Raw genomic sequence first — 17,615 nt, forward strand, 5'->3', positions numbered from 1 at the left:
GGGAATCTCGAGTAGGAAGTGAGAGGTTATTTTATACTATTTCGCACTGGTGCAACTGCTGCTGGAATACTGTGTCCCGTTCTGGTGTCCATAATTCAAGAAGGAAGTTGATAAACAGGACAGGACTCAGAGTGGAGCCATGAGAATGATTAAAGGATTAGAAAATATGCCTTATAGTGATAGACTCCAGGAGCTCCATCCATTTAGCTGAACAAAGAGAAGGCTAGGGGTGATTTGATAACTCTCTATATGTGCCTTTGTGGGGAACAAATATTTAATAATGGGCTGTTCAGTGTAGCAGACAAAGGTATAACAAGATCCAGAGGCTGGAAGTTGAAGCTAGAGAGATTCAGTTTGGAAATAAGGTATACATTTTGCTCTTTATGGTCATTAAAATCACCATGTTGGCTGAGGGGAGGGATTGGCCCTGAATCTGCTTCTCTGATGTGGTGTTTTCCTCTCCTTTCGGGCTGCACCAGCTTCCCCTTGTTTTGGAGGGAAATTTCCATCCAGGGCAGGCGCAGAGTGGGTTTAAACTTCCAGTGATAAGCTTTCCACTGCATGTTTTGGGAACCGAGTTGTTTCCCCTGTTATGTCAGTGAAAATTTATATGTTTGCTGATGAATGTGACTTGCCTCATTTAATAAACATCAAAGCCAGGAGCATCCCCCAACTGAGGGAATGGTGTCTCCCAGCAGCTAATGGGGCAGCAGACTGACTGATATTTACCTTACCCCCACAACCCAACCCAGCTTTCCCCAGCTATGAGGGGACAATCACCTGCCCTTCCCCCCTCCCGACTGTCCCAGGACCTTTTGACTCCATCTCCCACTCATGCTAACGTGGCATCACCCAGGGCTCCCTGGTGCCTGTGTCAATGGCAGGGCCATTTTATAATTTTTCTTATTGATAAAAATATCCCCTGAGATTTGATCCCCCTCTTAATTTTGGAAACTTCTGGTTTTGGAGGGAAAATATTCTCTGGAGCTGTGTATATGTGTATGGTGGTGGTAGCGGGACCAGATGGGGTGAAAGCCCATCCTCTCTGATCAACTTTCCCCTCACATATGGAAATCAATGCTTTCTTCCCTTATGTCAATAAAATCAGATATTAGTTGTTCACTAACCTTCCCTAAATAGGCAGTGTAGGATGCAGGATATTCTTGATTTTCATTGCTTTGTTGGGAGTTTGTAAATGGTGGGATAGACCAGGAAAATGTGACTTGGCAACTTTAAGAACATAAGAACGGCCATACTGGGTCAGACCAAAGGTCCATCTAGCCCAGTATCCTGTCTTCCGACAGTGACCAATACCAGGTGCCCCAGAGGGAATGAACAGAACAGGTAATCATAGAATCATAGAATATCAGGGTTGGAAGGGACCTCAGGAGGTCATCTAGTCCAACCCCCTGCTCAAAGCAGGACCAATCCCCAGCTAAATCATCCCAGCCAGGGCTTTGTCAAGCCTGACCTTAAAAACTTCTAAGGAAGGAGATTCTACCACCTCCCTAGGTAACGCATTCCAGTGTTTCACCACCCTCTTAGTGAAAAAGTTTTTCCTAATATCCAACCTAAACCTCCCCCACTGCAACTTGAGACCATTACTCCTTGTCCTGTCCTCTTCTACCACTGAGAATAGTCTAGAACCACCCTCTCTGGAACCACCTCTCAGGTAGTTGAAAGCAGCTATCAAATCCCCCCTCATTCTTCTCTTCTGCAGACTAAACAATCCCAGTTCCCTCAGCCTGTCCTCATAAGTCATGTGTTCCAGTCCCCTAATCATTTTTGTTGCCCTTCACTGGACTCTCTCCAATTTATCCACATCCTTCTTGTAGTGTGGGGCCCAAAACTGGACACAGTACTCCAGATGAGGCCTCACCAATGTCGAATAGAGGGGGACGATCATGTCCCTCTATCTGCTCGCTCTGCCCCTACTTATACATCCCAAAATGCCATTGGCCTTCTTGGCAACAAGGGCACACTGCTGACTCATATCCAGCTTCTCGTCCACTGTCACCTCTAGGTCCTTTTCTGCAGAACTGCTGCCTAGCCATTCGGTCCCTAGTCTGTTGCTGTGCATTGGGTTCTTCCGTCCTAAGTGCAGGACCCTACACTTATCCTTATTGAACCTCATCAGATTTCTTTTGGCCCAATCCTCCAATTCGTCTAGGTCCCTCTGTATCCTATTCCTGCCCTCCAGTGTATCTACCACTCCTCCCAGTTTAGTATCATCCGCAAATTTGCTGAGAGTGCAATCCACACCATCCTCCAGATCATTTATGAAGATATTGAACACAACCGGCCCCAGGACCGACCCCTGGGGCACTCCACTTGACACCGGCTGCCAACTAGACATGGAGCCATTGATCACTACCCGTTGAGCCCGACAATCTAGGCAATTTTCTACCCACCTTATAGTGCATTCATCCAGCCCATACTTTTTTAACTTGCTGACAAGAATACTGTGGGAGACCATGTCAAAAGCTTTGCTAAAGTCAAGAAACAATACATCCACTGCTTTCCCTTCATCCACAGAACCAGTAATCTCATCATAGAAGGCGATTAGATTAGTCAGGCATGACCTTCCCTTGGTGAATCCATGCTGACTGTTCCTGATCACTTTCCTCTTATGTAAGTGCTTCAGGATTGATTCTTTGAGGACCTGCTCCATGATTTTTCCAGGGACTGAGGTGAGGCTGACTGGCGTGTAGTTCCCAGGATCCTCCTTCTTCCCTTTTTTAAAGATTGGCACTACATTAGCCTTTTTCCAGTCATCCGGGACTTCCCCCATTCGCCAAGAGTTTTCAAAGATAATGGCCAATGGCTCTGCAATCACAGCCACCAATTCCTTTAGCACTCTCGGATGCAACTCGTCCAGCCCCATGGACTTGTGCATGTCCAGCTTTTCTAAATAGTCCCTAACCACCTCTTTCTCCACAGAGGTCTGGCCATCTATTCCCCATGTTGTGATGCCCAGCGCAGCAGTCTGGGAGCTGACCTTGTTCGTGAAGACAGAGGCAAAAAAAGCATTGAGTACATTAGCTTTTTCCACTTCCTCTGTCACTAGGTTGCTTCCCTCATTCATTAAGGGGCCCACACTTTCCTTGGCTTTCTTCTTGTTGCCAACATACCTGAAGAAACCCTTCTTGTTACTCTTGACATCTCTCGCTAGCTGCAGCTAGATTTGGCCCTCTTGATCATCAAGTGATCCATCCCCTGTGGCCCATTCCCAGCTTCTGGCAAACAGAGCCGATAGAAACATCCCTGTCCATCCTGGTTAACAGCCATTGATAGACCTATCCTCCATGAATTTATCTAGTTCTTTTTTGAACCCTGTTATAGACTTGGCCTTCACAACATCCTCTGGCAACCGGTTCCACAGGTTGTCTGTGTGTTGTGTGAAAAAATACTTGTTTTTGATTGTTTTAAACCTGCTGCCTATTCACTTTAACTGGTTAAACTATTTTATAATGTATTCCTTTGTCTTTTTAAAGGAATTGAATATCTCTGGGGGGCAGCCACAAGGCAGGATGGAAACACAATTCCAAGGAGTGGATTACTTGTAACTAGAGTAATGGTCCCAAACAGAATTTGGATAAGAGATCCCTCCTTTATTAATTAATTGCTACTTGAGCTGTTTGAGCCCTCAAGTCTCCCATATACCTACTCTGATTTCCCACAGACCTGCCAGAAAGATATCTGGCTTGTGAGATTTCAGGTGGGTTGCTTTACTTTTACTGAGTGCAGGGTTCTATACCTGGCTTACAATGGAAGGTTATAGTTTCAGCTATATAGCTATGGAGAGACCAGCATTGCTCCAGAATATACATCTGTCGACCTGATTCGTTCCTGTGCTGCCTTTCTGTCTCCGGTGGGGAGGGGAGAGAAGGAAATTTTGATTAGGGAGCTGTGGCCACCAGAGGGCTCTGGTTATTGTTAAGGGAGGGAGGCTGCTACCTCCATGGCTTTTTCAGCCCAGAGCCTGATGATAAGAGGCTGAACTTCCTGGGTCACAGGACACTGATGCATCCCTTCGTAATTAACCCCTCTCTCTGCCCAGACCGGGGGGCACTTTCTGCGGTAGCTGGAACCAGCCCCTGGGCAGCCCCGGACTCTGCCGACACCAGCCCCTGAGCCGGAGCCTGCAGGTGAGGGGAGAGACCCGGGGAAGGGCTGGGGCCGGGCAGGAAAGTGACTCTGCACCAACGGCCCCTCCTCGCCCCAACTCTGCTCCCGGGGGCGGGGGTCTGCGAGTCCCGGAGCTGCTGCCCTCCCTGACCCCCCCAGGCTCTGCCCCCCTGAGCGCCTGCAGGAGCCGAGCCAGCGCCGGGAGAGCGAACGGGCCGGGCCAGGGACCGAGTCTCCCAGCCCGAGGGGGCAGGAGGGAGACAGGGGCAGAGACTGGCAGGGGCAGCAGGAGCAATCAGTGGGGAGGGAGGTTCCCGGCTCCCAGCCTTGCCCAGCCCCATTCCCTGCAGCACCCCGGGCAGATTGACTTCCCTGGGGAGGAGCAGGGAGAGGAAAAGCCAGTTCCTGCCTCTGCCTGGTCCCCACCCTGCTGGGGGGATGCGCTGCCGTGGGGACAGTGTCAGGGGGACCCCCATAGGTATATCTATCCTGCATTGTAAACCCAGGTCTGTGGGACCCGAGTCTGCAGACTTGGTGTTCCTAAGTCCACGTTTTTGCGTGCACACTGTATGGTATACCTGGGTTTATGATTTCTGGATCTGAGCCTCACAACCTTGCTGACCCAAGTCAAAACTTCTGATTCTGGGGGCATAATCCAGCCTATGCCAGGATTCCTAGCACCCTCCCTAGCTGTTGCTGCTCTAGATCTCGGCGCACTGTGGGAAAACTTGACTGTCCATTTTGCGGCACTTGACCAGAAGTTGCCTTAGCCTGCCAACACGTCCAGCCTCTTGCTGAGCTGTAGTCACGCTCCCTGCAGCCAGTGCTAGTGTAATCCACACACCATCTGGGTGTGGTGTTCTGTCCCCTCTAGTGGCACTGAGACCACTTCGAGTTTAATGAGACTACTATAGCCTTAGTTAAGGGCCACATGACTTTTAGCTCATGCAGTAGAGACTCGTGCATTTAGCTCCAGAGGTCCCAGGTTTGCTCCTGCTCGCTGATCACCGGGTTTGTCTGTGGTCTGTATTACACAGAAGGTCAGGCTAGATGATCACAATGGTCCTTTCCAGCCTTGGGATGTAGGTATCTATTGAACTGGTCCAGCTTGCACTTTTACTCCTGTTTCAGGAAAGAGGTGGAGCATCCCTGAGATACTGTGCATGTTGCAGTGGTGTTTTCTGACTTTCTGAAGACACCTCTCGGAAGGAGGTACAGATATTCCAGACTCCAACTGGCAGAAGCTGCTCATGACTTGCTGTTGCCGCAGATTCTCCATATGTAGACCTGCGCTTCTGGAGCAGGGCCATACGTATGGACTGGTGGGACCACGTTGTTTTGTGGACCTGGGAGGACCAGGAGTTGATCCAGAACTTTCTCATGGAGAAGCAGAGGTTCCTGGAGCTGTGTGATCAGCTTGCCCCAACCCTCCCGGGTCAGGACTCACCCATGAGGGAGGTCATGCCGGTCCAGAAGCAGGTGGCTATAGCCATCCTGATGGCAGTAGACTGGAAGCACTGGAATGTGTTACCTAGGGAGGTGGTAGAATCTCCTTCCTTTGAGGTTTTTAAGGTCAGGCTTGACAAAGCCCTGGCTGGGATGATTTAGTTGGGGATTGGTCCTGCTTTGAGCAGGGGGTTGGACTAGATGACCTCCTGAGGTCACTTCCAACCGTGATATTCTATGATTCTATGATACTCCTGGCTGCTACAGGTCCATTGCTAACCAGTTTGGTGTGGGTACTGTGGGAGTGGAGGTGTGTGAGGCCATCAGGACTGTGATTTACCCAAAGGTGGTGGGCATAAACATTGTCTCTGAAATAATTGCTGGTTTTGAGAGAACAGGCTTTACAAATTGTGCTGGGGCCATCAGTGGGACTCCCCTGCCTGTAGTTTGCCCTCTTCAAGAAGCACGTGAATACATAGACCACTAAGGGTACTACTCCATGATTGTGCAGGCCCTCGTCGATCACATGCCTATTGACGGACGCTAATGTTGGCTTCCCTGGCAAAGTGTGTGATGCTGGGTTTTCCGCAGATCAGGACTTTACCTTCAGACAGTCTGGGACAGTATTCCCACCAAATAACATTGTTGTTAATGGAGTAACTGTCCCCAGGGGTTCTCAGACTTTTTCTTTCTGAGCCCTCCCTTCCTCCCCCAACTCCACAGCTCACCTGTGCCACAACAACTGTTTTTCTGCGTATCCAGTAGAGTAAATTAAAAGACAGGGCCGGCATTAGGGGGTAGCAAGCAGGGCAAGTGCCTGGGCCCCCATGCCACAGGGGTCCCCACAAAGCTAAATTACTCAGGCTTTGGTTTCAGCTCCGGGTGGCAGGGCTCAGGCTTCATCTTCATCCACTGATAATGGGCATCAGCTTTCTGCCCTGGACCCCAGTGAATCTAATGCTGGCCCTGCTCTCTGGTTTATTTTGGCAGACCCCGTGAAACCTGCTTGCAGCTCTGCAGGGACCCCAAACTCCTGGTTGAGAACCACTGTTCTAGGGGACCCCACATACCCTCTTTTGCCATGGCTTATGAAAATGTGCTCTGATCTCAGAAGGCCTGATAAAAGATTTAATTACACCTTCAGTTTACTACCTATGGGTTTACAATCCTTTTAGGTAGTCCACTTTCTGGAGGACATAACAGTTCTGGAGATTCCTGAATGGCAAAGGGATCTTCTATTCCAAGATGCCTGGAGCAAGTCATCCAAATGCTTGCTAAAGAGCTTTTCAGGCTTATAGTGACTGACCAGCACATATATGATTGGAGGGGGCTAGTGACTTTCAAAGGAGGCCCTAGAAAGTATGCCCTGCTGCAAAATGTGACCACCCACCTGCAGTTCCTGTACTGAGAAAAGTTGGCAATCATCAGGATTGGTTGAAAATTCATGGGGAAATCAGTAGGATGTTGTGTTTGCCTGCAGATGTATTGCAGCCTCCCTGAATGCTCCCTGAAATAATGCAGTGACCTAAGGACAGCTTGGGCTCACAACACTGGCCCTGATCATACTTCTGTAACAAAGGATTACAAAGCACTCCATCCCTGGAACATTTATGGACTCATAGTACAGGACCTGTGGATCACATATAACCTCCCGGTTTATTTCAGACAGTTCATATGGCATCCATGGATTACATACTCCCCTTCCCCCAGACCATAACAGTCTTGAGTAATTGGTCAGGTAGCTCAGGATGGTCTGGTATGACCAAGTCGCATGGTGCGGCATACTGTTGGGGAGGGCAATGTAAGATTCTTAATTTTAGCACCCCAACAAAACAACGTGTGCGTGTCTAGTACAAATTTCACCATAGCTGCATGTTTAACTTTTCTTTTCCCTTCTCAGTATCCTTTTTGAATTTCACACAGTGGTAGGGGTGGTGGGAGGGGTGATGCCAAGGTACTGGTGTGTGTTCTGCCAGCTTGTAATAATAATTTAATTCGGCCGTAAGCTGGAAATCCATCCCAGCTGTGTTTTAATAACAACAAATGTGGAGGCAGAAGCTTAACAGGTTCTGGTGCTACTTCTAGCTCTTCTGCCCATTCGGCTGCAGGCTACTCCTCGGGGCATGCTCAAACAGCTCCTCTGAGTATGGACCCAGGATGTGTTGCAGCTTTTCCAGCAGCAAAGCCTCCCCAGCGACCTGCGTGAGTGTCAGAGTCACTTCCTGAGCTTGATCCAAAGGCTCCTGGCTCTCCTGGGGTGCTGCCAGGAAATTGTCATGTGCTGCTGTGGACTCAGAGCTTGCTGCAGTTCCCAGTACTAGGCTGAATTCCTTGTCTAAGAGGCAGGTAAACAGAAATGTGGTTGTCATCCCTGACTCCAAGTAGTTGGTCTCAAGCCACCAGATTCTTTCTCTGCATTGAGCAATGGTCCGGTCAATCTCCGACACTGCCAGCTTCTCCGATATGTCCTGGTACACAAGCTCTTATCTGGTACTCTTGCTGAAGTCAAGCATCTTGGTTGCCTCACATCAGAGCGTAACCAGAATCTGGCTTTGTTCCTGTGACCAGCTAGCAATGCGCTTGGTGGAAACATGGCCTAGGATATCTTCTTACTGGCCATAACTAATGTAGAAGATGGTAAACTGTGCTTATAGTTCAGCAGTCAGAATAAAAGGGAAGGGTTAAATGCTGAGCAGCTGGATGGGAACCAAGGGGGGTTGCTTCTGGTGCTTGGGAGTCAAGTGGGTAGTGTTGGGATAGCAGGGCTGAGAAATATTGGCCCATGAGATTTCAGGAAAGCGTCGGCAGACTTTCCAGACTTGAGTTTGGTGACTCGGGCTTGATCTATGTCCAGACTGCAAAATGATAGCACTTGGACCTGAATCCCAGTGGGACTTGGACTCAGACCCAACATCCCTGGTGGGTCCTAGGATTTGGGTCCTGAGGATTTACTGACCCAAATCAGAAAGATTTGTGCGAGGACGGTAGAAGGGGTTTGGGCTCAAACCTGAGTCTGAATCTGGGTTTATAATGCCACGTAGCTATACCCAAAGCAGCTCCTTAGAGTCCACTCTTCTCTGGCATTTGATTCAGAGACTTTGTTACTGGAGAGTGCTTAAAAATGTTTTTGTGCATTTCATATTGGTGGGATCAGCCGGATCTGCTCCATAATAAAGTGAACAAGCATTTTCCCAGTGTGGCAAAGTCTAGAGTATCTGTCTGCAGGAAAAGAGCCTGGGGGGAATCGGGGTATGAAAGGGCCTAAAGCCCCTTCAAAAACCTCCTCGGTCACCCTTCTCACCCCGACAGGCTACAGAATAACATCCTAGTTTCACCCCAGATGGTCCCATCATCCTAGGGGACGGGGAAGGGAAATGTCTTCAGGGGAGCCAGCTCAGGTACGGGATTGTCAGGTAGCTGTTTGGGGGGGTGGGGGTGGCGGTGGAGGAGGAAGAAGGGTTCATGGTGGGGTGGGGGCAGGATAGTAGTAAAGACTTGTGAATTGCTTAAAATGAGGCCTTTTCTTTTTAGGAACAAACTGTTTGGGATGGGGTGGGAATTCCCTGAACTCTGCATTCAGAAACCAAAGCCCTGAAGTGCTCATAGATGGATTGGGCAGGGGCTTCTGGAAATAGTTTCTGGTCCCAGTGGGGTGAAAATCCAGAGCCTAAAAATAAAGAAATGAGTGTATCAGAAATAGCTAGATAGGACAACTGTCCGAGTAACTCCAGGGAAGTTCTCACAAACTCCCAGTCCTGCCCAAGCCCAAGCCCAGACGCGGCCCCCCAGCTCCCAAAATAGACCAGGCCAGAGAAACAGAAGTACCAAGACCTGAGGATGAAGCTGGATTCATTTGTCATTGTAAAGAGCATATGGCACAGGCACAGTCTCTTGACTCAGCTTTTCTGCTGACAGCAATTTGTGTATTATTGTTTTGGTTAATGGGCACCGAAAATTTGCCTTTGAGACAAATTAAATTAATGCCACTTAAAGCCAGCGCCAGCAGAACCCAACGAGTGCCCCATCCCCCATAGATGCTAGCCCTCCCTCCTCAAAACCAGGTCAATACCTCAACCCTGCTGAATCCTCTGAACAGATGTGGGTTATTTTGGACCCAGGTGGGATGAGGAGTAGATTCCAAAGTATGAGGGAGAACCAGCTGCCGTGCTCTGTGGTATGGAAGGACATGTCCAAAGGATGGATTCTGAGATGGAGGGTTCCCAGTGCATCTTTTTCTGTCACTGGCATAAGAGAAGGAATGTTTCTATTTATGGAATGCAAAAAATTTGTCTGCAAAGTCTGTTCTTCCCAAATCCCCAAATTGTTGCTTACTGCTGAGGGGACTGTTATCTTCTGGATATTTGGTGACATCATTTCCCTTGCTGTAGGTCTGGGCAGTGATTGAGTCATGTCCTGCATTGTCCAGAGATGCCAGAATCCCCTACAGGGGGTGCAACGTGTCTCTCACTAGGAAGCTTCCCCAAAGGGCCTCTATAATTGCTGAGGGGTAATGATGCAGTAGCTTAGTGATGCTGTGAATAGTGTGCTTTGTGTGCCGGTGCCTGCAAGTTCCAATCTGACAGAGGTGAATTTTCTCTGGAGAGGAAATGTGAGCCAGGGAACTAGCCTGGTACTCTTGAGATTCAACGTGAATTTCCTACTCTGCTCCAGATTCTATCTGTGATGCTGTACAAAGTGTTTCCTGGGCCCTAATTCGCCACCTGTAAAATTAGAATTTTTTTTAATTTGCCTAGGAGCTGCTGTTGTGGAGCAGGACCCTGCTGTGCTAGGCACTGTACAAACTGAACAAAAAGACAGTTTCTGTCCCAAGGAGTTTTCAGTCTAAGTAATAATAATAGGTCTTCCCTATCTCACATGGGTGCTTTGAGGATAAATAGATGATGAATTATGAGGTGCTGAGAAACTAGGGTGATGGTGGTCAGATAAGTGATTGAAATATCTAGAAAATAGCGATTAATATCAGATTGTCTACTCTTTGCAGTTGTTTTTCCTCTTTGTGACATGCCTGCAAACAGATAGCAGCATTCTCAGCTGTATTCAGGAGGATTACAGATTTCCTTCTTTATTCTTGGCCAGCAGGTCATTCAGATTGTGACTCTTACAACTGCATGTACCCTATGCTCCAGGGTTTTTTTTGCTGGGCCCCCCTTTGAAAATATTTCAGGCTGTGACAACACCCCCCCACTCCCAGAAAAAAGTGATGGCAAATTACTGTAGATACTCATAGGAGCACTAAGCAAAGCATGTAATCATCATCTCTGCAGTCAAAAGCACTGAAGCCTTTCAAATAGTGTAAAGCAACAGTATGGTAGTGCCACCCTTACTTCTGCACTTCAGAGCTGGGTAGCCGGAGAGCGGCGGCTGCTATATTCCCCCCTCCCACTCCAGTTCTCCTTTCCGCCATCCGGGAATTTGAAATATGGTAACCCTAGCAAAGGATATAAAGGTTATCACAATATTTTTTGTGATCTCACGACTCCCCTGCAATAGTTTTGTGACCCCCTTTTGGGTTGGGACTCTAAGTTTGCGAAACGCAGCTATACTCCTTTTGTAACTCAGTTGTGCAGCTAATGTGAGATGCCCCATTCTCAAAGTAATAAATTGGGTGTAAAATCCTGGAACGTTCTTTGTTGGAAAGACACAAAGAATGTGTAACAGACCCTGATCTTACATGTTTTCCTTCCCTCTGCAGGATTTCTGATTCACTGTCTGTGATCTCCTGGATGGAACAAGGGGAGGAGCTGTGGGTCCCAGATCTCCAAGGATTTGAGGGACAGGAGATCCCAGGAGGCACGTGCGCCAGTGGGGAACTCATTCAAGCAACTCAGAAGCCCTCAGGTGCATGAATTAAAAAGCTAGGATTCCCGCCAAAGCCCCGGAGTTCCCCCAGTTCTGCCTGATCTCACCCCAGGTCTCCATCAGGTATTGTATCCTCCTGGCAGATGCTGTTCATGGCTTCCTACTCACCTTTGTCATAAGCTCCCTCCCTTCCTTTCTCTGGGGGTTCAGATAGTCTGAATTGGCAGGATTGGCTCCTCTTCTCTCTCCTCTGGGTGAGTTGGAGGGTTTGTGGGGGATATGATTCCTGTTTTTCATCCCTCATGATTATTTCACTCTCTTTGCAGTTCCCGTTCCTGAGACTCTTGTTCTCCCTGGCAGAGGCAAGGACTTGTGTCCGGATTCTCTCCATTTATTGCAGTTGCAGAGGGGATGGTAAATGAGGATGTGGAGGACAATCCCCAGCAGAACGTCCCTAACAAGCTGGGGCTGCAGGGGCTTGACCATGGAGAAGCTTGTGGGACTGACAGCAGCTCAGAAAGGCAGCAGAGAAACTGCTCAGGAAAGAGAGAGGTTCAATCCCTTCCAAGTGACAAAGGATTCAAGGGCAAGAATGTCCCCCAGAACTACCCCACTGGAGAGAATATACACCTGGATACGGAGTGTGGGGAAGCCTCTGGTCTGCACTCAGGCCTGGGACAACGTCAGACAGCCCAGTGGGGAGACAAACCCCATAAATGTGCTGAGTGTGGGAAACGCTTTTGTGGGAGCTCGAACCTGATTACGCATCAGAGAATCCATACGGGAGAAAAACCCTATCACTGCCCCGACTGTGGGAAAAGCTTCAGCGTGAGATCAAACCTCACAACCCATCGGAGAATTCACACAGGAGAGAAACCCTATAAGTGCCCTCACTGTGATAAAAAGTTCAGCCAGAGCTCAGACCTCACTAAACACCAGCGAATCCACACAGGGGAGAGACCCTACGGATGCGATGCATGCGGGAAAAGCTTCAGTCGGCGCTCTCGGCTCCTGACGCACCAGAGAGTCCACACGGGAGTGAAACCTTATAAATGCCCTAAGTGTGGGAAAAGCTTCCGCGTGAGCTCCCATCTCACTAAGCATCGACGGACCCACACAGGAGAGAGGCCTTATCCTTGCTCGGAGTGCGGGAAGAGCTTCAGCCAGAGCTCAGACCTCACTGCCCACCAGAGGACCCACATGGGGCAGAGACCCTACGGATGCCCTGACTGCGGGAAAAGCTTCCGCCAGAGCTCGCACCTCGTTAGACACCAGAGAACCCACATGGGCGAGAGGCCCTTCAGATGCACTGAGTGTGGGAAAAGCTTCAGCGTGAGCTCAGAACTCCTCTCCCACCAGAGAACTCACACTGGTGAGAGGCCCTTCACCTGCCCCAGCTGCGGGGAGAGCTTCAGCCGGAGCTCCACCCTGGTCCTACACCAGAGAATCCACAGCCAGGAAAAGCCCTACAAATGCCCCGACTGCAGTAAAGGCTTTGGACGTAGGTCACTCCTCATCCTGCACCAGAGGATCCACCTCGGGGACAGACCCTACAGCTGTGGGGACTGTGGGGAGAGCTTTATTGACGGCTCCAACTTTGTGAAACACCAGAGAGCCCATGTGGGAGAGAAGCCCTACAAATGCCCCGAGTGCAGAAAAGGCTTTGTGCGCAGCTCGGATCTCATTAAACACCAGAGAATCCACGCTGGGCACAAGCCGTTCACATGCACTGAGTGCGGAAAGAGTTTCAGCGAGAGCTCCAACCTGCACAGGCACCGGAGGGCCCACATGGGTGACCGGCCCTACATGTGCTCCAACTGTGGGAAGAGCTTTGGCCAGAGCTCTGACCTCATCAAACACCAGCGCACGCACATGGGTGACCGGCCCTACAAATGCACTGACTGCGGGAAAAGCTTCAGGCAGAGCTCAGACCTGGTCAAACATCAGAGGATCCACAATGGAGAGAAGCCCTACAAATGCCCGGACTGTGGGAAAAACTTTAGCGTGAGCTCAAGCCTTGCCTTGCACCAGAGAATCCACGTCACAGTGAAGCCCTACGAGTGCCCTGAGTGCGGGCAAAGCTTCAGCGTGAGATCCACCCTGTCTACGCACCAGAGGATCCACAGTGGAGAGAAGCCCTTCAAGTGCTCCGATTGTGGGAAAGGCTTTGGCCGCAGCTCCAACCTGGTCAGGCACCAGCGGATCCACACCGGGGAGAGACCTTACCGGTGCTGGGACTGTGGGAAAAGCTTCACTCAGAGCTCAATCCTGAATAGACACCGGAGAGTCCACATGGGAGAGCGGCCTTTCCTGCCTGCTGCATCAAAGTGATGGACTAAGCCAATGATACCTTGGCCAGCTGGCCTGAGGGTTTTTGGCACTCGTTGCCTGGCCATACACTCCTCATGGCAAGAGACAGCTGTGACCCTGGGCTGGTGTGACTGCGAATGATGATTTTATTATCCATATAAATGTCTAGCCTTTTCCTGAATCCTAGTACACTTTCCTCCCCTCAGTACTTCCTTGGTTCTTTTCCTGGAGGCCTGAGTTCCCTCATGGCGGCTGAGGCCTTGTCTACACAGGAAAGTTAAGGTGTGAATTTAAACTGATCTAGTTATCCCTGTTTAACCCCCAGCCCCATGTGGAAGCTTTTATTCCAATATAATAGTGGTCTTTTTCCAGTTTAGTTTATATAGTTTAGCCACAGGAATTAAGCAAACTGAATACGGCACTCTTATGCTGGTATCACTGGCAAAACTTTCCCCACACAGAGAAGTCCTGGGGCTCTCTGGTTTCTGGAACTTTGTGGAGTAAGTTCCCCCCCTCCCCTTGTGTTCCAACAGTGGAAATGCATGGATGTCTTCTCAGTGATCTCACAGGCTTCTTCAGGTCGGTTCAAATCTTAACCCCTTCCTTGCTGCTTTCCCAAAGGTCAGCGTTAGCTAGCCAGTGGTGACAATGACTCAGACTTAGCTGAGTCCGTCACTGTACAGCAGCATCAGCCGCTCTCCGTGGTGGAAACAGCGCTAGGGACAGTTCAATGGTCCATGTTTGTTGGGGGTGGGAATGTTGATAGAAAGTGAGCTGAAAGGGGCTGTTCAGATAAAATACCCACAACAAACACTGGAAAAGGATCTAGATTCTACTCTCAGTGATGCTAGGTTGAATACTGAGTGGCCCCAGCAGACTCAGTGGAGTCACTCTGGATCGATCCTGGTGTAGGATAGAGTGGAATGTGGCCAGATGGGGTGCGTCTACAAAATGGGAAAAGTAAAACCCATGGTGGTGAGTTTATGAGCCCGGGTCTACAGACTCAGGCTTGCAGGGCTCACACTAGGAAGCTAAAAAGCTGTGTCCATGTTGTGGCTTGGGCTGGAGCTCGAGCTCTGAAACCCAGCCTGAGCTGGAAAGTCTACATGGTAGCATGAGCCCCGCAAGCCCCAGACTGTAGACACAGGCTCTGTGCCTCACTGAGATATTTTTGCTGTGTAGACGTACCCATGGCATTTAATGGTTTATTATCTCCTCTTACTCTCTGCTAAGAACTCTGTTGTTACAGTGGGAGGATATGTACTCCACAAGTGTGTGTTTCCCCACTGGTTCCTATAAGGCTTCCTGTATTAATGGTGTTGCTTTCTTGGCAGATTCAGTGAGGTAGGAAATACAGCAGCATTTTACCAGAGGAATGATTTTTTTCAGTGGAAATTAAAATATATTTCTGTGCAGAATGTCTTCCCCCAAATCAGGCTGGCAGTCTGGGGGACATCAGCACAGCCACTGGAGAAGCTGGAGATGCATTTGCCATAATCCCTGATATCAGTTATATCATCTCAGTGCTGCTTTGATACTTGTCATTTTGTTAAATATCCTTTTTCTTTGAGTGCATTTGTCAGTCCTTGTGTGAATGTTGGTTTTGCTCGCTGTTCATGGAGGCCTGGTCCTCAGCTGCTACATAGCAACATAGAGCGATGCTGATTTATTCCAGCTGAGGTTCTGGCCCAAAGAGAGTACAGCTGGGATGTTTTAAAGAAGCTTAAAAGCATATAAACAAGTTCTATGAGGTCACATCCAAGGTACCTTTTTGTAACAATTGCAGCATTGTTCTCTGCTGTATATTTATAAGACATCCATGCAAGAGATGTCCTCTGTGTGTCATGCATCCACAGGGTCTGGTTTAGGTCCAGCTGTAATCCTGAGGAGTGACTCCAATAGACTGCCAGGTCCCAAGAATTTTGGCGATCCTGGTCTCTCTCCATGGCTCCCTGCAGCAAGTCCAGCGGAGCCAGTCTCCTGTGAGAGACTTGTCCTGTACTCCTCCAAAGTGCAATGTTCGCTGTAAAGTATTTGCAGCGACACCAGGAAGCCTTTTCAAAACAAGGTAACAATTTATTAGTCAGCTGGCTCACAGAATCTGAAAGTCCTTAGGTTGCATAGAAGGAAAAAAAGGTGAAGACAGAATTTGGTCTGGCCCATGTCAGGGCTCTACCCACAAGCTGCTGTAAAATCCATTTGGGCTCTGTCTCAGTGCCTGTGTCTGTGGTTCCAAGTATATGTGTTTCAGAGGAGCAGCCATGTTAGTCTGTATCCGCAAAAAGAAAAGGAGGACTTGTGGCACCTTAGAGACTAACCAATTTATTTGAGCATGAGCTTTCGTGAGCTACAGCTCACTTCATCGGATGCATTCAGTGGAAAATACAGTGGGGAGATTTTATATACACAGAGAACATGAAACAATGGGTGTTACCATACACACTGTAACAAGAGTGATCAGGTAAGGTGAGCTATTACCAGCAGGAGAGGGGGGGGGTACCTTTTGTAGTGATAATCAAGGTGGGCCATTTCCAGCAGTTGACAAGAAAGTCTGAGGAACAGTGAGGGGGCGGGGGGGAATAAACATGGGGAAATAGTTTTACTTTGTGTAATGACCCATCCACTCCCAGTCTCTATTCAGGCCTAAGTTAATTGTATCCAGTTTGCAAATTAATTCCAATTCAGCAGTCTCTCATTGGAGTCTGTTTTTGCAGTTTTTGTGTTGAAGAATTGCCACTTTTAGGTCTGTAATCGAGTGACCAAAAGAGATTGAAGTGTTCTCCAACTGGCTTTTCAATGTTATAATTCTTGATGTGTGATTTGTGTCCATTTATTCTTTTACGTAGAGACTGTCCAGTTTGACCAATATACATGGCAGAGGGGCATTGCTGGCACATGATGGCATATATCACTGGCAGATGTGCAGGTGAACGAGCCTCTGATAGTGTGGCTGATGTGATTAGGCCCTATGATGGTGTCCCCTGAATAGATATGTGGACACAGTTGGCAACAGGCTTTGTTGCAAGGATAGGTTCCTGGGTTAGTGGTTCTGTTGTGTGGTGTGTGGTTGCTGGTGAGTATTTGCTTCAGGTTGGGGGGCTGACTGGAACCAAGGACTGGTCTGTCTCCCAAGATCTGTGAGAGTGATGGGTCGTCCTTCAGGATACCAAGCTCATCTGGTTGTAGATTCTTGATGATGTGCTGGAGAGGTTTTAGTTGGGGGCTGAAGGTGATGGCTAGTGGCGTTCTGTTATTTTCTTTGTTGGGCCTGTCCTGTAGTAGGTAACTTCTGGGTACTCTTCTGGCTCTGTCAATCTGTTTCTTCACTTCAGCAGGTGGGGATTGTAGTTGTAAGAACACTTGATAGAGATCTTGTAGGTGTTTGTCTCTGACTGAGAGGTTGGAGCAAATGCAGTTGTATCGTAGAGCTTGGCTGTAGACAATGGATCGTGTGGTGTGGTCTGGATGCAAGCTGGAGGCATGTAGGTAGGAATACCAGTCAGTAGGTTTCCGGTATAGGGTGGTGTTTATATGACCATCGCTTATTAGCACCGTAGTGTCCAGGAAGTGGATCTCTTGGGTGGACTGGTCCAGGCTGAGCTTGATGGTGGGATGGAAATTGTTGAAATCATGGTGGAATTCCTCAAGGGCTTCTTTTCCATGGGTCCAGATGAGAAGATGTCATCAATGTAGCGCAAGTAGAGTAGGAGCATTAGGGGACAAGAGCTGAGGAAGCGTTGTTCTAAGTCAGCCATAAAAATGTTGGTATCCGCATGGCTCTACAGTATGCCGATAGCAGTGCTGTTGATTTGAAGGTATACATTGTCCCCAAACGTGAAATAGTTATGGGTGAGGACAAAGTCACAAAGTTCAGCCACCAGGTTTGCCGTGACATTATCGGGGATTCAGTT

The 17,615-nt window shown here is 48.8% G+C and overlaps 1 protein-coding gene across 3 annotated transcripts; it reads left to right on the forward strand.

The window, feature by feature from the left end:
• Positions 1–3,955: 3,955 nt before the first annotated feature.
• LOC311530342 (uncharacterized protein) lies at positions 3,956–15,274 on the forward strand. 3 transcript variants are annotated; one of them, XM_084646814.1, is made up of 4 exons: positions 3,956–4,148; positions 5,260–5,667; positions 11,288–11,517; positions 11,721–15,274. In XM_084646814.1, the coding sequence occupies exon 4, from the start codon at positions 11,806–11,808 to the stop codon at positions 13,723–13,725; it is 1,920 nt and encodes a 639-aa protein (XP_084502940.1). In that variant the 5' UTR covers positions 3,956–4,148; positions 5,260–5,667; positions 11,288–11,517; positions 11,721–11,805; the 3' UTR covers positions 13,726–15,274. The 3 variants fall into 3 exon arrangements, with proteins under 3 accessions (XP_084502940.1, XP_084502939.1, XP_084502941.1); XM_084646813.1 differs by lacking the exon at positions 5,260–5,667; XM_084646815.1 differs by lacking the exon at positions 5,260–5,667 and having other exon boundaries at positions 11,288–11,433.
• The last annotated feature ends 2,341 nt before the right edge of the window (positions 15,275–17,615 follow it).

This window comes from Lepidochelys olivacea (genome assembly GCF_965140295.1).
Source record: "Lepidochelys olivacea isolate rLepOli2 genome assembly, chromosome: 14".
NCBI classification, from domain to species: Eukaryota; Metazoa; Chordata; order Testudines; family Cheloniidae; genus Lepidochelys; species Lepidochelys olivacea.